Below are 19,740 nucleotides of genomic sequence, written 5' to 3' on the forward strand. Positions count from 1 at the left end.
GAGGGGCCGCACCCTTTATTGCTGTGTTTTCAGTTTCTGGACTTTGCTGTTACCAGGCAGTGTGTGCTGTTACAGAGGGCATGAAGGTGGGCAGACAGATCAGCTGCAGCCCTAACTCGGAGGCGAGCCCTGCCGGCTTCCTGCCGTCTTTTTTGGGTTCATGGGAAGATAAAACGCGAGCAGCCTTGTTGACCTCGTGCAGCACAGGGATCTGGGCCTTAGTGCCACTGAGGTGGGAGGGAATTCTGGCCCCTGGTTCAAGTGCACGGGCCCAGCCTGGCCCCGCCGCCCCCTGGCTGTAAATGCCCAGAAAGAAGCCTCACTGCACAGCAAGCCTTAGCAGATGCTGTCAGGTCGACCTTTTACCTCTAAGGCATCTTCAGAATCTGACCACCTCCCTGCCCTGAAAGGAGTCAGTTCAGTTCACTCGTTCCGTCACGTCCAGCTCTTTGCGATCCCATGGACTGCAGCGCACCAGGCTTCCCTGTCCATCAACAACTCCCAGAGCTTGCTCGAACTCGGGTCCATCCGGTTGGTGATGCCATCCCACCGTCTCATCCCCTGTCGTCCCCTCTCCTCCTGCCCTCGGTCTTTCCCAGCATCAGGGTCTTTTCCCATGAGTCAGCTCTTCGCATCCAGTGGCCAAAGTATTGGAGCTTCAGCTTCAGCATCAGTTCTTCCAATGAATTTTTAGGACTGATCTCCTTTAGGATGGACTTGTTGGATCTCCTTGCAGTCCAAGGGACTCTCTAGAGTCTTCTCCAACACCGCAGTTCAAAAGCATCGATTCTTCGGCACTCAGCTTTCTTTATGGTCCAACTCTGGCGTCCGTACGTGACCCCTGGGAACCATCGCTTTGACTAGGCGACCTTTGTTGGCAAAGTAACGTCTCTGCTTTTGAATATACTGTCTAGATTGGTCATAGCTTTTCTTCCAAGGAGTAAGCGTCTTTTAATTTCATGGCTGCAGTCACCATCTGCAGTGATTTGGGAGCCCAAGAAAAGAATGTCTGTCACTGTTTCCATGGTTTCCCCATCTATTTGCCATGAAGTGATGGGACCAGATGCCATGATCTTAGTTTTTTGAATGTTGAATTTTAAGCCAGCTTTTTCACTCTCCTCTTTCACTTTCATGAGGAGGCTCTTTAGTTCTTCAATTTCTGCCATAAGGGTGGTGTCATCTGCATATCTGAGGTTATTGATATTTCTCCCAGCAATCTTGATTCCAGCTTGTGCTTCATCTAGCCTGGCATTTCATATGATGTACTCTGCATATAAGTCAACTATGCCAGTATACATCCTTGACATACTCCTTTACCAATTTTGGAACCACTCCATTGTTCCATGTCCGGTTCTAACTGTTGCTTCTTGACCTGCATACGGGTTTCTCAGGAGGCAGGTAAGATGGTCTGGTATTCCCATGTCTTTTAAGAATTTTCCAGTTTGTTGTGATCCACACAAAGGCTTTGGCATAGTCAGTGAAGCAGATGTTTTTCTGGAATTCTCTTGCTTTCTCGATGATCCAGCGGATGTTGGCGATTTGATCTCTGGTTCCTCTGCCTTTTCTAAATCCAACTTGAACATCTGGGAGTTCTCAGTTCATGTGCTGTTGAAGCCTGGCTTGGAGAATTTTGAGCATTACTTTATTAGCGTGTGAGATGAGTGCAATTGTGCGGTAGTTTGAGCATTCTTTGGCATTGCCCTTCTTCAGGATTGGAACGAAAACTGACCTTTTCCAGTCCTGTGGCCACTGTTGAGTTTTCCAAATTAGCTGGCATATTGAGTGCAGCACTTTCACAGCATCGTCTTTCAGGATTTGAAATCGCTCCACTGGAATTCCTTACGTCCGCTAGCTTTGTTCGTAGTGCTACTTCCTAAGGCCCACATGACTTCACACTCTATGATGTCTGGCTCTAGGTGAGTCATCACACCATCGTGATTATCTTGGTCATGAAGATCTTTTTTGTACAGTTCGTCTGTGTATTGCCACCTCTTCTTAATACCTTCTGCTTCTGTTAGGTCCATAGCATTTCTGTCCTTTATTTTGCCCATCTTTGCATGAAATGTTCCCTTGGTATCTCTGATTTTCCTGAAGAGATCTCTAGTCTTTCCCATTCTATTATTTTTCTCTATCTCTTTGCATTTGGAAAGAGTTGCTGCCCTCCAAACCACACCTTGGTGGTGGGGACTCAGGCTCCACTTGGCCCCCACAGCTCTTCCCAGGTCTGGTTTGGGGCATGAAGGTGTCGTCGTGGGTCCGTGGGGTGGAGGTGGCACTGGGTTCTGGAGGCCCTGAGCAGGTGGTGCGGTCACATGTGGGCGTCCGGCTGTGGTCCTGGAGGGGCGTGTGGTGAAAGGCGGCCCGAGGTGGGGTCATCACGGGACTGTGGTGGTTTCATTTTTCTTCATACTACCTCAGTTTTCTTAGTTTCCAGCGAGCGTATACTCCTTTTATAATTAAAAACCAACAAGAAAACAGCAGGCGCCTTACTGTGCCTCACAGAGGTGCTGACGGCCGGGCTCTTGCAGTTCATGCGGGAGATGGCGGGGGCCTGGCAGATGACCGTGGAGCAGAAGTTCGGCCTGTTTTCTGCGGAGATGAAGGAAGCAGACCCCTTGGCCGCATCAGAAGCCAGTCAGCCCAAACCGTGTGCCCCTGAGGTGACCCCTCACTACATCTGGATCGACGTATGTGCCCCCCAGGCTCCTCCCACTCTTCCCCAGGCTTGGGGGCCACCCCGGGGCTCCAGGTTGAAGATGCCCCTCCGGGAGGGGACGGTGCTGGCCCCCTCTCCCCCAGACCCCCACCCCCTGCCTCGCAGACCCCACCTGCCGTCCAGCAGGCCCCACAGGCAGCGTGTTCCCCCCCACCCCGCCCAGTTCCTGGTACAGCGGTTTGAGATTGCCAAGTACTGCAGCTCCGACCAGGTGGAGATCTTCTGCAGCCTCCTGCAGCGCTCCCTGTCCCTGAGCATCGGGGGCACCGCGGGCAGCATGAACCGGCATGTGGCGGCCATCGGGCCCCGCTTCAAGTGAGGGCCGGGGCTCCCGGGGGGCCCGCAGGCAGGCCCTGAGCTAGGGCAGGGGAGACGGAGCACTGACCTGCCCCCGTTGTAGGCTGCTGACCCTCGGCCTGTCCCTGCTGCACGCGGACGTGCTGCCCAACGCCACCATCCGCAACGTGCTCCGCGAGAAGATCTACTCCACCGCCTTTGACTACTTCAGGTGCCCTCCGCCCCCGCCCCGGGCTGGGTCCCCCCGCCCTGCGCCTGCTCTCACCCTGGTTCCCACCCGTCTGCAGCTGCCCGCCGAGGTTCCCGACCCAGGGGGAGAAGAGGCTGCGTGAGGACATCAGCGTGATGATCAAGTTCTGGACCGCAATGTTCTCAGACAAGAAGTACCTAACCGCCAGCCAGCTCGTTCCCCCAGGTACGCCGGCCTGCTCGCCCCTCCCCTGCTGCGCTCCGGGCCAAGAGTGCGGGCAGGACCCTTGGGCCAAGCGGACGCCTTTGGCCTAGCTTCCCAGCACCAGGCTGTCCATGGGCGTCCCACACACCCATCAGTCCAGCCTGGGCTGAGGCCGGTGGGCCACGAGGCTCAAGGCATGGTCCATTGTTGCCTGGCGGGGCAGTCCTGTTGGGAGCGACTCTAACACAATTGTGGGAGCGACCCCGGGGTCAGGCCCTTGCCTGCAGCAGCTGGGGCCCCGGGGTCTCCGAGGCAGACCCACGCAGGCGGCCTGCCACAGGACAGGGGCGGCAGTCACAGCAAGTGTCCCAGTGGCTTCTGACTCCTCTCAGAGCAGGGCCCCTGTGTGGGAGCACACCTGGGGGCAGGTGCCCCGTGGCTGCTGCGGGCGGAGCTCGCGCTGCTGTGCTTTGGGCTCGGGGAGCACCGCGCGCTGTAGGAAGCGTGTGCTGCAGCCGTGCACCCGAGTTCCCAGGTGCCTGGCTCTCTGAAGCCGTCTCCCCCGTCTGCGCCCCCGTGGCTGCCTCGTCCATGCGGAAGGTCCAGGTGCCTTGTTCTGGAATGCTGTGTCTGCCCGCAGACAACCAGGACACCCGGAGCAACCTGGACATCGCGGTCGGCTCTCGCCAGCAGGCTACGCAGGGCTGGATCAACACGTACCCGCTGTCCAGCGGCATGTCCACCATCTCCAAGAAATCGGGTCGGTGGGGCTTTTCCCCTGGGTCCCTTGGGTCCTCGGGGTCGTGGAGCGCCTCTGAGGGAGCCCTGTGTCCCCCCCGCCCCAGGCATGTCCAAGAAGACCAACCGGGGCTCCCAGCTGCACAAGTATTACATGAAGCGCCGGACGCTGCTGCTGTCACTGCTGGTGAGGCCCTGCGGGCCTGAGTGGGGCGGGCGCAGGGGCACAGCCATGTCCCCATCTGTCCCGCTGCTGGTGAGGCCCCGCCAGGCCCGGGAGGAGTGGGCGGCGGGGGCGCAGAGGCACAGCCTTGTCCTTGTCCGTCCCCCAGGCCACCGAGATCGAGCGCCTCATCACCTGGTACAACCCGCTGTCCGCGCCGGAGCTGGAGCTGGACCAGGCGGGGGAGAGCAGCGTGGCCAACTGGAGGTCCAAGTACATCAGCCTGAGCGAGAAGCAGTGGAAGGACAACGTGAACCTCGCCTGGAGCATCTCGCCCCACCTGGCCGTGCAGCTGCCAGCCAGGTGCGCTCCAGCACCCGCCCGAGGCCAGCACCCCACAGCCCCAGGCCCGTCTTGTTCAACCAGGAAAGGGAACAGCTGCGGTGACTCCCAGGGGCGGCCTTGGGCAGCAGCGTCTGTGTTGTGAGCTCTCCCCGTGGCTCTGGCCGGCGGGAGCGGAGGGGGCTGAGTCCTTGCAGACCCCCGCCCCATGTGCCTGTGTTCGGGGTGCCTGTCTTCCCCTGAGCCCACGCTGCCTGCTCAGTGCTTCTTCTCACAGGCTCCATGTCCACGCGGGGCAGGACCACAGCCTGACTGCTCACCCGCGTGCTCCCACCTGCTGTGGTGCCCTCTGGCCCCCGGGCTGCTTGGGGCCTGGCCAAGGGAGGTGCGATCCTTGAAAGGGGACGGGCAGACCCGTCCTGCCCCAGGGCCCTCTGTCCCGGGTCACCGCTGGTCACACCGAACCCGCCAGAAGCCAGGGTACTCAGACGCTGCTAGGCGCGGGCCGTGTCCCTCAGTCCCGGGCTCCCCGGCCCTGTCCTCAGCGTCTGCCCCCCACACCCTCTGCACCCGTAGGTTCAAGAACACGGAGGCTATCGGCAACGAGGTGACACGTCTGGTGCGCTTGGACCCAGGAGCCGTTAGTGACGTCCCGGAAGCCATCAAGGTAGGGGGGCAGGCGGTGGGCCAGGGCAGGAACGCAGACTCTGAACCGCCTCCGGGGCACCTGGAGGAGCGTGGCCGAAGCCCTGAGCTCTGTGGGGCCTGAGTGTCGCTTTCCCGCGATTCCCGCCCTCCGGACGAGGCGTTTACTGTAGAAAACGGCCGAGGTGCTTCGCCCAGGTTGTGGTTGTGCTGGTGGACAGAACATGTCAACTATCGTTAGGAACGCTTCTCAGGACCCCCCCTCGACTCCCTCCTCCCTCCAGTTCCTGGTCACCTGGCACACCATCGACGCCGACGCCCCCGAGCTCAGCCACGTGCTGTGCTGGGCGCCCGCGGACCCACCCACGGGCCTGTCCTACTTCTCCAGCATGTACCCGCCGCACCCCCTCACGGCACAGTACGGGGTCAAGGTCCTGAGGTCCTTTCCGCCGGTGAGCCCCGCTGCCGGGTGGGCCTCGGGGCTGCCCCACTGCGGTGGGGTGGGGGCACTCGGGGACACACCACGGGGGTGGGCCTCGGGGCTGCCCCACTGCGGTGGGGCGGGGGGCACTCAGGGACACACCATGGGGGCAGCCTGGTAGAGGATGAGGCTGGTCCAGGCAGTTGGGCTCCTGGGACCCCCGCCCTGGAGTCACAGCTGCACCCCGCCCCCCACAGGACGCCATCCTGTTCTACATTCCCCAGATTGTGCAGGCGCTGAGGTATGACAAGGTAAGTCTGCGCCAGCCCCGAGGGCCAGGCGGGCAGGGGCACAGAGCTAGGACCTGAGCCCGAACTCTCACCCCACTGCGTGCTCATCCAGCACCTGAGGCCCAGGCCTGCTGTGCAGGGTGGGCAGCCTGGCCCAGGACCTCTCTTCTGGAAGGGGGTCTCGGCAGGCCCTGACTCCCATGCCCAGCTCTCCGTCTCCTGGGAGGAGAGGCCGGGTGTGCCAGTGAGCTGCGGCCACCCTGGCGTCCACGGGCTCAGAACCTCCACAGGCCTGGAAGCTAGATGTCTGGGGTCCAAGTGGGGCGGGCTGGCTCCCCAGGGCCCCTCTCCTTGCCATGAGATGGGGTCACTGCCCTGTGTCTTTCCATGTCTGTGTCGCGATCTCTTCTGAGGACATGAGTCCGCTTGGATGAGGCCCCCACTGATCTCACATAACTTTACCAGCTCTTCAAAGGGCCATCTCCAGCCACCTCCAAACAGTGAGGGCCTTCAGCAAGCACAGGGCTTCAGCATGCGCACAGGGACAGGGCGGTTCAGCCACGAGCATGGGCACGCCCCGGAGGGGCCTGGGCAGATGGCACCCGCGGGGTGACCGTGGCCCGGAGCCCCACTGCCCCTGCCGTGCCCAGGGCCTCCCCAAGCCTGCGCCTGCGGGCACCATCAAGTGCCCTCTGGCCCCGGCCCAGGGCCCTCAGACCACCCCGTCCCGGCCAAGCCCCAGCCCTGCACTGGAGGTCGTGTGTTCACGGTTCAACTTCCGATCTGTTTGCTGAGTTAGAATTGGGTTTTTTGAAGTTTGACCTCTTTGGGAAGCCCACCCACCAAGTCGAGGACATCAGACCAGGGAATGCTTTACTAGACCGTGGGGGAGGGGCACCAGATGGGGCAGAGACAGATGCGGGGAAGGAGAGGCTGCCCCCCAGGAGTCTTCCAGAAAGGCCAGCGCCTTCGTAACCTAGACTGGGGACTCACCCTGAGCTGGGCATGATGGGGGAGGAGAGGTCACGGGTGGGCAGGGGCCACGGTGCACAATGACCAGCTTGTAGGTTTTCTGGGACTGGCCGCCCCTGGGCAGCTCGCAGGGTGGCGGTGGAAGCCCGCCTGCCCACACCTCATGCTCGACAGCAGCAGAGCTGGGCTAGAGTCCGGGGAAGCGGGGGTGAGGCTGCACGTGCCTGCACGAGTTGGGATGTGGTGGCTGGCCGGCAGGCTGACATGCCGGCCCCGCGGCCTGGGACAGCTGCTCACAGCCAGCGTGGGGCCTCGCAGGGGGCTGGGCCAGGCTGACCGCAGCCTCGCCCTGTAGATGGGCTATGTGCGGGAGTACATCCTGTGGGCCGCCTCCCAGTCCCAGCTACTGGCACACCAGTTCATCTGGAACATGAAGACCAACATCTACGTGGACGAAGAAGGCCACCAGAAGGACCGTGAGTGCTGGCCCCGTGAGGGCCCCCGCCCAGCTCATCCCCTCCGCTCCCGCCTGGGTCCCTGGCCCTGCGGCTCCATCCCACAGCTCCCTGGGTGGCCACCCTGCACATCCTCTGGGTGGGGTCCACAGAGACGGCCCCAGGCCTGGGCTCAGCCGCAGCGTCTCTGCAGCCGACATCGGTGACCTCCTGGAGCAGCTGGTGGAGGAGATCACAGGCTCCCTCTCCGGCCCGGCCAAGGACTTCTACCAGCGGGAGTTCGACTTTTTCAACAAGATCACCAACGTGTCGGCCATCATCAAGTAAGCGCACCTCCTCCAGGCCCCACGCGGGCGAGCTGCCCCGGAGGCGGTGTGCACACGGCCCCCATCCCCTGCCCCGTGGCCAGTGCTGTGGAGCAGCCAGCTGGGAGTCTGCCTGCCCGTCCCGGGCTCCCGTGGGCCCGCAGGTGCACAGGAGGCACGTGTTAGTTTGGCGTTGGGCCTGAGGCCACTGCTCTGGAGGCTCCGAGGGGCCCAGCAGTGTTAAGCAGCCAGACCCCGCGGCCGCCCTGGGGCCCTGTCTCGATTCACCTCCCTGGCGCACCTTCACGCGGGGCAGACGCCGACCTCAGACGCTCTGGCCCCACGTTTGTACAGGACGGGCCCTGGGGTTGAGGAGCCTGGCCCCCTCTGCCCCGAGCTCCGGCTCCTGCCCAGTCACCCCGTCCTCGCCTGGCTGTCGGGGTGGGCTCCCTGGGCCGCCCTCTGCACGTGAGGGCGCAGTTCCACGTCAGCCCCTCCTCTTGGGGCATAGAGGTCTGGAGGCCGCCGGAGGCCACGCAGGGCAGCGGCCCTCAGAGAGCAGGGCCTGCCCCCAGAAGTGTGAAGGTCAGCATCTGTGTCCTGGTCCCCAGGCCCTACCCCAAAGGCGACGAGAGGAAGAAGGCCTGCCTGTCGGCCTTGTCTGAAGTGAAGGTGCAGCCTGGTGAGCAGGGTGGAGCCCAGTGGGTAGGGGGTGTGCGGGCCCTGGGTGCCTGGCATCCTCCAGAACCTGCCCCGGCCGGCGGTCACTTGTGGGCCTGCTGGCTGCAGTGGTTTTCTGAAGGCCAAGCCCTGTCCCCAGCAGCTGTGGTTCTAGAAGGTTCCCAAGCTCCAAGGTAGCAGAGGCAGTGGGCGTGGGAAGGGGCGTCCGCAGTGTGCTGGGGCCCATGGGACAAGGGCCCGTGCCCGCCCTGGTGCTGCTGGTTGGCAGGACAGAGCCCAGATGTCGCCGCACAGCTCTCCATTATTCACTGCCGCACATGCTCTCTCTTCACACTCTGGCCCTGCCCGCGTGTCCAGGCCTGCTCCACGGTGGGCACCAGCCCCAGGGGGGCCTCTCCCGACCATGCTGAGCCCCGCCCAGCCTCTGAGAGGACTCCTGCTGCTGGGACACATCCCAGAGGCCCTGGGGAGCCAGCTGGCTGCAGGGCAGAGCAGAGCTGGGCTGTGTGAGCGAGGCTGGGCCGGTGAGGGAGGAGGCAGGGGACCACGTGGTCCTGGGGCCAGCGCCTCCGTCAGGACCCCACCTGGGGGGCTCTGGAACTGCAGCCCCAGACCAGGCTGGGGTGTGCTCTCGTCTTGACCTGTGCAGACAGGCTGAGCTGGGGCCAGGCGGGTGGGGCCAGGGCTCCCGTGTGTCCTGTAGTGGGGCAGCCAGGAAGCTGGGGTTCAGGTGTTCCCTTGGAGATGTGTCTCTGGGGGTGGCCCAGAGAAATAGCAGCCAGGGAGGGCGGGCCTCCAGGCCCCAGCACCACCCTGTCTGCCCGGGGCCGGCCTGCGTGCTGGACAGCGGCATGTCCTCCTGCGTCCCGCCCACGCCTGTGATGTCCCTCCCACGCCCGTGACGTCCCTCCGTCCCTTGCAGGCTGCTACCTGCCCAGCAACCCCGAGGCCATCGTGCTGGACATCGACTACAAGTCCGGGACGCCCATGCAGAGGTGCGACCCCCAGCTGCCCCTCGCAGGCCCCCTCCCCCGTCCCTCACGCCCCCTCCCCTGTCACCCGCGTCCCCTCCCCCATCACCTGCGCCCCCTCTCTCTTGTCTTCTAGTGCCGCCAAGGCCCCGTATCTGGCGAAGTTCAAGGTGAAACGTTGCGGGGTTAGTGAGCTTGAGAAGGAAGGTCAGTGCCTCGTCCCCTGTAGTCTGGGGTCCCTGTGAACACTGGTGGATCAGTGTGGCCCCTCGGCCGGGGTCAGTGGGCACACATGCAGTAACGGGCTCGGGAGGGCGGGTCTGCTTGGCCTCAGTGTGAGCGCCCACAGGCAGGCCGGCTTCCATGGCAGGAGTCGACCGTCTCCTGGTGCTGAGCCTGGAGTGTCGGGAGGCTCCGCTCCCTCCTGGCAGGGTCCTGCGCCTCCTCCCAGCACGGGGCCTGGTTGGTCCTCGGCCGTGGACTGTCAGTGCGGCCTCTGCCTCGGCCCGAGTCCCCGCTCTTCCGTCTCTGGGAAGGCACGACCGCTGGTCAGGGCCACGCTGACTCCACCAAGTGTGCGAGTCACACTCTGCAGTCCCAGTGGTGTGGGCTTGAGAGGACACCAGCCAGGGTGTGGCCCCGGCTCCTGCTGGGCACCCCCTTACGGGGCCCAGCCCTGACAGTGCCCACCAGTCCTCACTCCGGCGAGAGGGGGCTCTGTCTTCAGCTGTTCTCAGGAAGAAACACGGCCCTGTGACAGGGTGACACCGCTGACCCGGGTGTCTGCCAGGCCCCCATTAGCCCCCCTTGGGCTTTGCAGGCGTGATCCCTAAGGTTCTTGGGGTTCCTTCAGGCACGTGACCAGGGCGCCCCCAGACCCCCACAGGGCCGCTGCCCCCAGACTCCCACAGGGCCTCTCCCCACAGGCCTGCGGTGCCGCTCAGACCCCGAGGAGGAGGGCAGCATGCAGGAGGCCGATGGCCAGAAGATCTCCTGGCAGGCGGCCATCTTCAAAGTGGGGGACGACTGCCGGCAGGTAGTGCCCCGCCGGGCAGGAGGGCGGTGCGGGCCGGCCGGGCCCCTCCACGGCTCCCGGGCCTCCCAGCCTCACAGAAACGCGCGCCTCTGCTTCCCCGTGGCTGCCCACCACCACCCTCGTCTCCACCTCACAGGACATGCTGGCCCTGCAGATCATCGACCTCTTCAAAAACATCTTCCAGCTGGTCGGCCTGGACCTCTTCGTCTTCCCGTACCGGGTGGTGGCCACCGCCCCCGGGGTAAGTGTCCCGAGCAGAAGCCCGGCGGCCCCTCGGCCCGCCCCTCGGCCTGCAGCCTGGCCCTTCCTCCCTAGTGCGGCGTCATCGAGTGCATCCCCGACTGCACCTCCCGGGACCAGCTGGGCCGCCAGACCGACTTTGGCATGTACGACTACTTCACGCGCCAGTACGGGGACGAGTCCACACTGGCCTTCCAGCAGGTGGGCACCCGGCGTCCTGGGTCCTCCGTCTGGGTCCGCCCGGGCGGCCATGACCTTCCTTGGGACCGGCAAAGCCCAGGGTGGGCCCCAGAAGGCCGACTTCTGGAGTGGGGGTCCGCCCCGCCCCCGAGCTGGTGCGCGGGCCCTGAGCCGCTGTCCTCCGCAGGCGCGCTACAACTTCATCCGCAGCATGGCCGCCTACAGCCTTCTCCTGTTCCTGCTGCAGATCAAGGACCGGCACAACGGCAACATCATGCTGGATAAGAAGGGCCACCTCATCCACATCGGTGGGCGGGGCGGGCGCGGGGGCGGTCCTTCCGTGTCCTCCACGCGGGAGGGCGGGGCGGCAGGGGCGGGGCTCTCCCTCCCTCATCCACGTGGGGGCGGGGCGGGGCCCGGAGGCGGGGCTCTCCCTGCGCCCCAGCCCGCAGCTGACCCCAGCACCGTGACTTCTCGGCGCTTGGCAGATTTCGGCTTCATGTTCGAAAGCTCCCCGGGCGGCAACCTCGGCTGGGAGCCGGACATCAAGCTGACGGACGAGATGGTGATGATCATGGGGGGCAAGATGGAGGCCACGCCCTTCAAGTGGTTCATGGAGATGTGTGTCCGTGGCTACCTGGCTGTGCGGTGAGCCTCGCGGTCCAGATGAGGGAGGGTGGGTCCCCTGCTGGGCCCACGCATCTAGGCTCCCCTCCCCTCAGGTCATCTCAGACCTTGGGGGGTGGGGGGTCGGGTTTGGGGTTTGGAGGGGCCTGTGCAGGAGGTCCGTGAGGCCTGGCTCCAGTCACATCTGCCACCTCTGCCGGAGCGCCTCACTCTGGGTGTTGGTGCCCCAACGTCTGCACCTGCCAGGCTCAGCCTTGCCTCCAATCAGTCCAAGTGCCCTCCTTGCCTTTCTTCCTGAGCCAGAGCCCGTGGTTTCCGACACCACGTGGCTAAGGCCACAGAGCAGTGTGGTGACACCCGGGCAGGGCCCATGCCCAGGCTGGACTCTGCTCACCTCCCTCCCTGCCTCTCCCCAGGCCCTACATGGACGCTGTGGTCTCTCTGGTCACCCTCATGCTGGACACGGGCCTGCCCTGCTTCCGTGGCCAGACAATCAAGCTCCTCAAGTAGGTCCTGGGCAGACACTGGGGTGGCTGTCCCCTGAGACAGGGCCTGTCACCCAGGCCAGGTGCTGCCCTGGGACGCCCAGACCGCCTGTGTACGAGGCGCCCTGGTTTCTGCGGCCATGGAGGGGATGTGCCTGCCACCCCCTGTTTCTTAGGGGACATTGAGGCCAAGCCCCCTGCCCATCCTACCCCAGCTGCCGGTCCCATGGTCGGGAGCTGCTGGGAGGGGGCCCAAACCCTTGAGGCCAGCTGGGAACCGTGGCCCCACAGGACACCAGACTACATCCACGCGAGGAGGGCGGCAGCCCTGACGTGGCCCTTCCCCCACAGGCACAGGTTCAGCCCCAACATGACGGAGCGAGAGGCCGCGAACTTCATCCTGAAGGTCATTCAGAACTGCTTCCTCAGCAACAGGCAAGCCCCCGGCCCTGCCCTCGCCTCCCGTGTCCCCCACCCGGTGTTCAGGGGGCGCTGAGTAGGGCCACGCCTGGGCCAGGTGACTGGACGCACTGCCCTGAGACACCCGGCCCGGCGGGGTCGGTGAGGAGCTTCGGGGGCTGCGGGGGCTGTGACCGGAGGGGCCCGGCCTCAGTGACACTCTGGGGGACAGGTTCCCGGGGCGGTGACAGTCGGAGGTGGCCTGGAGGTTTCCAGGTTGAATGACGGGGTGGCCCAAGGGGGTCGGAGAACCGGCATTAGTGCCCCAAGATTCAGGGCGTGCGGCCTGGGGGCGCCACGCGCTCCTGGTGGCCGGGAGCAGAGAGAGGGAGCGCTCGGCCCAGTGGGAGGGGTCTGGCAGGCAGCACGGGGTGTGATGGCTCTGCTCTGTGCGGGGCGGGGGCGCACAGACCCCCAGCCTGGGCTCAGCTCCTAGGACAGGAGGCAGCCAGCTGAGGAAAGGCGTCTACCCAAGCCCACGTTAGGCACCCACGAGCGAGGAGATGGGGGAGAGCCCAGAGCTGCCAGGGAGGGAGCACGGGTCCCAGCGGGCGAGGCACTGGTGGGGCAGAGGTCCGCGGTTGGGCCCTGAGCCTCCAGGGCAGCTCAGAGGGGTCGGCCCCTCACAGCACCCCTTGCCCTGTGCCCACAGGAGCCGGACCTACGACATGATCCAGTACTATCAGAATGACATCCCCTACTGAGGGCAGGGCGGCCGCAATCAAGCTCCGCAGGGGAGCAGGCCACCGCTTCATCCGAGGACAAATGGGCCGGAGGTGCCCCTGCCAAGCCGGAGACGCACGGTCCCGGGTGCCGCCCGCGTGGCCAGAAGGACAATCAGAGCCGGTCTCTGTGTGGGCACGGGCTCTTCTGCACTGGACACATTTCCCCCCCCGTCCTGTCTCAGAGGTACAGGGAGCATGTTCTTAGGCACAAAAATCAGAACAGTGGTATTTAACCAACGTGAGCAAAATAAAAACAAAAGCATTGCTGCGCTGGAACCTGGTTTACTCTGGATCCTAAGTGCATGTTTAGCTGGGGGTGGGCAGCAAGGGGCTCAGGGCCACCCCCAGCATCCCGACTGTGAGTGCACAGAGACAGCAGCACGGTGCCCGCGGAGCCAAAGCACCTGGGCTCTCCCTGCCGGCGTGGAGCCAGCGGCCGTCCCTTCCTGGCCTTGCCTCCGCCGTGTCCGTCTCCAGCATCTTCGGGTCGCTCTGCTCCGCAACCACACTGTCCTCCCACACTGACCCCCTGCCCCCATGGCTCCCATCCCACCCCCACGACCCTCCAAAGACCTGAAACTAAAGAAACGATAAAACACCTAGAAATGAGTCGCCCGAAAGGTTGGTACATAGCATGTGAGACAGAGGTGAAGGGAAGGCGCGTGGAGGAGAGGACATGCACCTGGAGAGGCATAAAGAAACGGGGAGCGGGCTGGGACCCCAGAGCTGGCACAGGATGCGCTCAGCTGCAGGAAGACAGAGGCAGCCGGTGGGGAGGCAGGGGCTCTGCCAGGCGCGGGGCTAACCAGGAAGGGAGGCCATCACGGGCGGAGCAGCCACACGGACCAGGCACGTGTCCACGGGCTGAGCCCGCCCACTAGGAGGCAGGAGTTCTAAATGTGGATGAAACGTGAGGCCCGATTACATCGACAAGAGATGCTCTTTAAATAGTCACAGACCTGATGCGAAAGGAGGGGAGGAGAGATTCCCCATCAGCATGCGCACGTGTGCTTCTGAAGGAAAACTTGACAGAATTCAGGGGAGAAATAGACTAACAGAGCTGGAGATTCACAACACCCTTCTCTGCACAAGTAACGGGCAGGCAAGAAAGCCAGTGGGCAGAGGACAGCGGCACGAACCCGCCTGGCAGCAGGCAGCATGCCCCGCTCACCACCCCAGGCTGGTTCTGTGCAGTGGTGAGGAAGCAACGAGAGAGCTGGAGGAGCCCTCCACGTTTATAAGTTGGACGGTGGAGCTGGAACACCAGACAAAATACATGTAAAAGCTGAGATGACCTGAGGCAGAGGCTTTCAGGCTGTGTCTGGGGAGGTGGGTAGAGAGGAGTCCGTTCAAATAAGAAGCAAACCAGAATACAGGGTGTGACTTCCAGAAGCAGCCAATGGGAGACTGGGAGCGGTGGACGGGGAGACAGGAGGTAGAGGATGAACACTCCGTAAAACAGATTCACTCGCTGCAGAACCGATGTCCACATCACGTGGAAAGGAAGCCTGTCACATTGGCTTTAAAATGAAAGTCAGCTGAATGCCATGAACAAGATGGTGGCAATACGGCAAACTGTATATTTTTAAAAGTCAGAAATAAATGCTTTTAACAATGGTGGGTAGAAAGTCTAAACCAAAGAGCTGACAAGCAAATAGATCTCTTTAGAGACTGAAAATGAAATTTAAAGTGTTAACAGCAATCAAGTTCCTCTTCCAATAATGCAGTTAACAAAAGACCAACCTGAGAGCCCCACGCCTCAGGGAGGGGCTCCACGCTCAGGACGGGTGTGCTCAGAGCAGCACTTGCCTGACGCGAGTGCAAAAAAACCCGTTGTCCCCAAAGATGCCGCACTGACAGCTGCCCTCCTGGACCGCTCTGTCGTCACCACCTCTGCTCAGCGCTGGGCCCTGGGCCCTCGCCAGGCTAGTCAGGGAAGGAAACTGCAAGAATCGGAAAGAGAAGCGACTCAGAAATGGCCTGTGCACACAAAAATCCAAAACAACCTGGGTCTGTTCTACAGCCGAGGTTCAGGACACAGGTTAATACACAAAAGTCAACTGTGTATGTGCTCACAGCAACAAAAGGAATCAGAGCAGTTCATTTACAGTCGCATCCCCAACACTGAGGTACAGCCAGAAAAAGAAGAAGCGAATGACATGAGTAGTTTGCAGGAAACGCCCCCTCCGCCTTGATTATAAGGTAAATGCAAATTAGAGCCACCCTGAAGTGCCCTTGCTCACCCATCAGACCCACTGTGCACGAGGCCGCAAGGGGGTCCTATCCCCGTGGAGGGGGGCCTCTAACAGCCATTCAACCCCCCAACCCCCGGCGCCAGTGAGCCAGGGCGTCTTAAAATAGCAGGCATGTGGTCACCCCCTGGCTCACAACCCCACTCTGAGGAACTGATCTCACAGATTCTCTGGCAAAATACAAAAGACGTTTGCAGAAAGCTGCCCGCCGAGGACACGTGGGGACCCACCCCCGTCACCATGGTGGCTGCAGCGTAAGTGAAGAGAGAGGGCCTGGGGGCCGCTGCGCTCACCAGGAAGGGGGAGGGGTTCCACACAGTCCACTTACTATGGGGAAGAAAAGTCCATCTTAAAAATCAAGTGTCTTCCACAGAAGTGGGGGAGACAGGGTGGAGGGCACGGGGGTAAAAGCTCGAGTTCCCTTGTCTTACAGATGTGACTTTGTAATTACAGAAAGTAGAGAATGCAATGCCTGAAAACAAAGCAGAAAAACCACCCCCATTTAAGAAGGCTGTTATTAAAAAAGAAGCAAAGAACCCAGCAAACGAAACTAGAGGATGTGGGGAAGCCAGCCCCCGCCTGCTCTGCTGCCGGGACACTGTTCAGCAGTTCCTCAAACAACTAAACAAGCACCCTTTGACCCAGCAAGTCCACTCCTAGGTAAATACCCAGAAGAAGCAAAGAAGCGAAAGCCAGCCCCAGCAGTGAAATCCAAGAGTCGTAACCACCGGGCACCACTGAGGAAGTCCCTCGTTGCAGAATTACTCGCTGTAACCAGGGTGGGACGGCACACAGGGCCATCTGGGGGTGACCGTACACGAACAGTCACAGAAGGAGGACAGCACGGCCTCCAGACGAGAGAGCAACTTTTAGGACTCAACCCGCAATTCTTAAATTGTGCACAGAAGTACAAACACAAGTTTATCCCCAAAACACGACATGTGCAATTCAATCAATGAGAAAAGGATTGTTTAAAGACCAGAGCAAAAACACACGCATGTGTGCACAGGACGGACAAAAGTTTCACTACAAAAAAAAGCAAAACAGAGCAAGTGTTTGCCTCAGACGAAGTGAAACTCGAGTTCCCCCTCCATTAAGCAGGATATTTCACAGAAATAGACAAGGCTAAACAAGAGCGCAGTGAGGAAGGCTCCGGGCCCCCGCCGCCCGGACGCCGGAGAGGCCGCGGACCAGGGGGAGGACGCCCGCGCCCCCAACAAGGGACCCACCGGGGACGAGGGTCGCCTTGGGACTGAGTAACCAGCGCGCGGACGCGGGACACGGAGCTCCGCGGGGACCCGCCGGCCAGCGCCGCAGGCTGGATTTGCCGGCGGCGAGAGCGGGTTGAGTCATGATTCCGACCCCTCCGGAGTGGGCGGACGGGCTGGGGGAACGGAGGGGTCGGACGGAACCGAGGGCAGGGCGGAGGGACCAAGGTCCACCCGGAGGCGGGGGGGCGGCGCCTCCTGGCGGGAGGACACAGGACATCCCTGCCCCGCGTCCCCGGGTTTCTCGCCGCCACCCCCAAGCCCCCTCCGCTCCCCTTTCCCTCTTCCATCACCCTCCCGTCTCCCCCCGCCCCACACCCCCCAGTCCGGCGCCCAGAAACCACTCCGGAAACTCGGGTGCGGGCGGCCGCGGCCGGCGTGATGCGCTAGGCGGGCAGCAGTCCGCGCGCACGCAGCTGCAGCAGCGGGGCCAGCGTGTAGCGCAGGCGGCGCAGGGCGGCGTCCGAGCCCGGGCGCGCAAGGCCGCAGCGCAGGGCCGAGGGCTTCACCAGTGCCAGGTAGAGCAGCGGCAGCGCCATGACGCCCAGCGGCAGCAGCAGCAGCGTCTGCAGCGCGCCCAGCGCCCACAGCCTGCGGACCGACCACGCACCGGCAGATGGGCGCTGGCGGCGCGGGGCGCGCCCCAGGCCCCAGCCCCGAGCCCGCTCCAGCCGCCCGCTCACCTGAAGCCCGCCGCACCCGCGCCAAACAGCCGCTTCTCCTACGGAGACAAGAGAACACCTTCCTGCCGGACGCCGCGGACGGGGCGGGACCCTGGGGTGCGAGGCTCATGGGGGCGTGGCACCACGGGGTGGGCTCCCACGCGGGCGCGGTTCTTGAGTGGGCAGCCCCATGATGCTTGTGGTCCCCAGTGGGGTTGGTATGGCGAGGTGGGTCCCTGGTGGGGTCAGGGGGTCCCTGATGGGGTGGCCCCCCGTGTGCGGGGGCGGCCCCGCGGGGCAGGTCTCGACTCCAGCCCGCCCCCGCCAGGGCTCACACAGTCCGCCTTGGCCACCTCTTCCATGAGCGAGCCCGCGCAGTCCTGCCCCCGGCGGGGCTGTGAGTCGCACCTGCCGGGAAAGGCAGGAGGATGGGCCCTTCGCCTGGCCCGCAGTCGCGCTCCCCCCCAACTCCCGACACCCGACAGTCTTAACCCCCTTACGGCTCCGGGCCGCCCCGCGAGCTGTCGAGTGCAGCCGCCGCCTCCATCACCTTCCCCTGCAACTCCTGGAGCGGGTGGTGGGAGTGAGGCCTCACACGCGGGAAGACTTGGGTAGGGCGGGGACAGGCCGCCGCGGCTCCGGGGAAGGGCGGAGCGGAGGCCGCGGCGGGGTCGGAGGCGGAGAGGGGCGGCACCTGCAAGACTCCGCTCTGTTCCTGGAAGCTGGCCCAGGCCTCCTCCATCCGCCGTGCGCTCTGACACGAGGGGAGCCCTGGTTAGACGGCGTAGGGGGGACTCGGCCCTCCCCACCGTCCTGCACCTGCCCAGCCTCACGCACACCCCAAACCGGCCCTCTCGAGACCCCGGCTCTACCGCACCTGCCGCAGGGCCTCCGCCTGCATGGTGTGCTTGGCCTCCACCAACTCCAGTTGTTTCTTCCAGAGAATCCAGGGAGAGTCAGGCGCCAGGCGCTCCGCGAACGCGCCGCGCTTGACCCCGCCCTACCGCCCCGCCCACCCTCGCCCAAGGCCCCGCCCACGCCCGAGCACCTGCAGGGCCGCCAGTTGGGTCCCGAGCTGCTGCTCCGCCCGCTGCTGGCTCAGTTGCTCTCCTCCGTAGTAGAAGAGCTGGGGTGGGGCTTGTGAGGGCCGGGCGGGAGGGGATGCTAGGGGCGGGGACTATCCTGGGAGGCGGGGCAGGGAGGGGCGGGGTAGGGCGAGGGCGGGGACTGGGGCGAGGCAGCCCCGGGGGAAGCGGGAGACAGAGGCCGTCTCCCGAAGAGGTACCTGGCTTGACAGCTCCTCCCACTGCTCCTGCAGCTGTCGGTTCTGCTGCTCCTGGACGGGGTCGAGGGGAAGATCCAGGCCTCTCCGAGGTCCCCGCCCCAGCGCAGGCCCCGCCCCCGCTGCCGGCTCCGCCCCATCTCAGGTCCCTCCCTCTCCACTGCCCCCACCCACCGAGGTCCCGCCACCGCCTACCCACTCGCAGGCTCCGCCCCGCAACAGGCCCCGCCCCACCAGGGCTCCGCCCCATTCTGTGTCCCTCCCCTCCACTGCCCCGCCCACCCGGAGATCTCGCCTAGCCTAGGTCCCGCCTTCTCGCGGCCCCGCCCCGTCCAAGGCCCCGCCCCGTCCAAGGCCCCACCCCGCCCAGGCCCCTCCCTTTCCACTGCCCCGTCCATCTAGAGGTCCCGCCCCTCGCGGGCCCCGCCCCGCCAGGGCCCCGCCCCACCAAGTCCCGCTGGCGCTGCTCCGCGGCCTCCAGCAGCCCGCGCGCCCGGTCCGCGCGCTCCCGCGCCGCCTCGCGCGCCTCCCCACGCAGGGCCCGCGCCGCCTGGCTCCGCCGACGCTGCAGGCTGCGGAGGGGAAACTGAGGCTCCGCGGCCGAGGCCGCGTACACACTCCGCCCGCCCCCTCGCGGTGCCCACACGCCGGGCCGGGGGAGGAGCTGCCCGCACCCGCGCTCGCGCTCGCTCAGGTCCAGCAGGCGCGCGGTGAGGCTCTCGCTCTCGGCCTCCAGCCCGCGCACCAGCTCCTCCAGCTCCTGCTTCCGCAGCCGCCCGTCGCGGTTGTCCTTCTGCAGCTGCAGCAGCAGCTCCTGCGCCTCGGCCATGGCCTGGCTCTGCCCGCGGCCGCCGCCGGGCCCGCGTCACAATGGGCCGAGCGCGGAGCGCTTTGGAACCGCGCGCACCGCCGGATGCTCGCGTCTGAAGCGGAGGGTGAGGCCGGCACGTTCCCGCCCGCTGCCGGGGGCACTGTGGCCCGGGCAGCCTCTGGTGGGAAAGATGGGTTCCGTAAACAAGTTTCCTGTCTCTGGACTCAGTGATCCCCTCCTGGGAAAGCCAGAGAAAGACAAATGCCATATGCTGTCACAGGTGCAATCTAGGAAGTGACGCAAATGAACCTCTCATGAAGCAC

At 63.9% G+C, this 19,740-nt stretch overlaps 2 protein-coding genes across 4 annotated transcripts in view; one reads left to right on the top strand and one right to left on the bottom strand.

Moving 5' to 3' along the window:
- Nucleotides 1-13,422, top strand: part of PI4KA (phosphatidylinositol 4-kinase alpha) — a 59,361-nt gene extending 45,939 nt beyond the window's left edge. For all 3 annotated transcript variants that reach the window (XM_070385721.1, XM_070385722.1, XM_070385720.1), the window contains exons 33-55: nt 2,529-2,687; nt 2,880-3,031; nt 3,117-3,224; nt 3,301-3,428; nt 4,048-4,167; nt 4,253-4,332; nt 4,478-4,671; nt 5,227-5,317; nt 5,580-5,747; nt 5,974-6,027; nt 7,334-7,454; nt 7,627-7,756; nt 8,350-8,420; nt 9,342-9,414; nt 9,527-9,597; nt 10,317-10,426; nt 10,563-10,667; nt 10,742-10,867; nt 11,034-11,154; nt 11,335-11,494; nt 11,890-11,979; nt 12,310-12,393; nt 13,070-13,422. In XM_070385721.1, the coding sequence (XP_070241822.1) occupies nt 2,529-2,687; nt 2,880-3,031; nt 3,117-3,224; nt 3,301-3,428; nt 4,048-4,167; nt 4,253-4,332; nt 4,478-4,671; nt 5,227-5,317; nt 5,580-5,747; nt 5,974-6,027; nt 7,334-7,454; nt 7,627-7,756; nt 8,350-8,420; nt 9,342-9,414; nt 9,527-9,597; nt 10,317-10,426; nt 10,563-10,667; nt 10,742-10,867; nt 11,034-11,154; nt 11,335-11,494; nt 11,890-11,979; nt 12,310-12,393; nt 13,070-13,121 (2,568 nt within the window). In that variant the 3' untranslated portion in view covers nt 13,122-13,422. The remainder of the gene's footprint in view (nt 1-2,528; nt 2,688-2,879; nt 3,032-3,116; nt 3,225-3,300; nt 3,429-4,047; nt 4,168-4,252; nt 4,333-4,477; nt 4,672-5,226; nt 5,318-5,579; nt 5,748-5,973; nt 6,028-7,333; nt 7,455-7,626; nt 7,757-8,349; nt 8,421-9,341; nt 9,415-9,526; nt 9,598-10,316; nt 10,427-10,562; nt 10,668-10,741; nt 10,868-11,033; nt 11,155-11,334; nt 11,495-11,889; nt 11,980-12,309; nt 12,394-13,069) is intronic.
- A 3,578-nt stretch (nt 13,423-17,000) lies between these two features.
- Nucleotides 17,001-19,693, bottom strand: TMEM191C (transmembrane protein 191C). Its single transcript, XM_070385724.1, has 10 exons — nt 19,281-19,693; nt 19,055-19,178; nt 18,610-18,660; nt 18,373-18,450; nt 18,202-18,258; nt 18,019-18,078; nt 17,825-17,889; nt 17,660-17,732; nt 17,346-17,383; nt 17,001-17,253 (listed from the first exon to the last, which is right to left on the bottom strand). Exons 1-10 carry the CDS (start codon nt 19,433-19,435, stop codon nt 17,049-17,051), a joined length of 906 nt encoding a protein of 301 aa, XP_070241825.1. The 5' UTR covers nt 19,436-19,693; the 3' UTR covers nt 17,001-17,048.
- Nucleotides 19,694-19,740: the final 47 nt, after the last annotated feature.

The sequence above is a fragment of the Bos mutus genome, chromosome 17 (assembly GCF_027580195.1).
Source record: "Bos mutus isolate GX-2022 chromosome 17, NWIPB_WYAK_1.1, whole genome shotgun sequence".
Lineage (NCBI taxonomy): Eukaryota > Metazoa > Chordata > Mammalia > Artiodactyla > Bovidae > Bos > Bos mutus.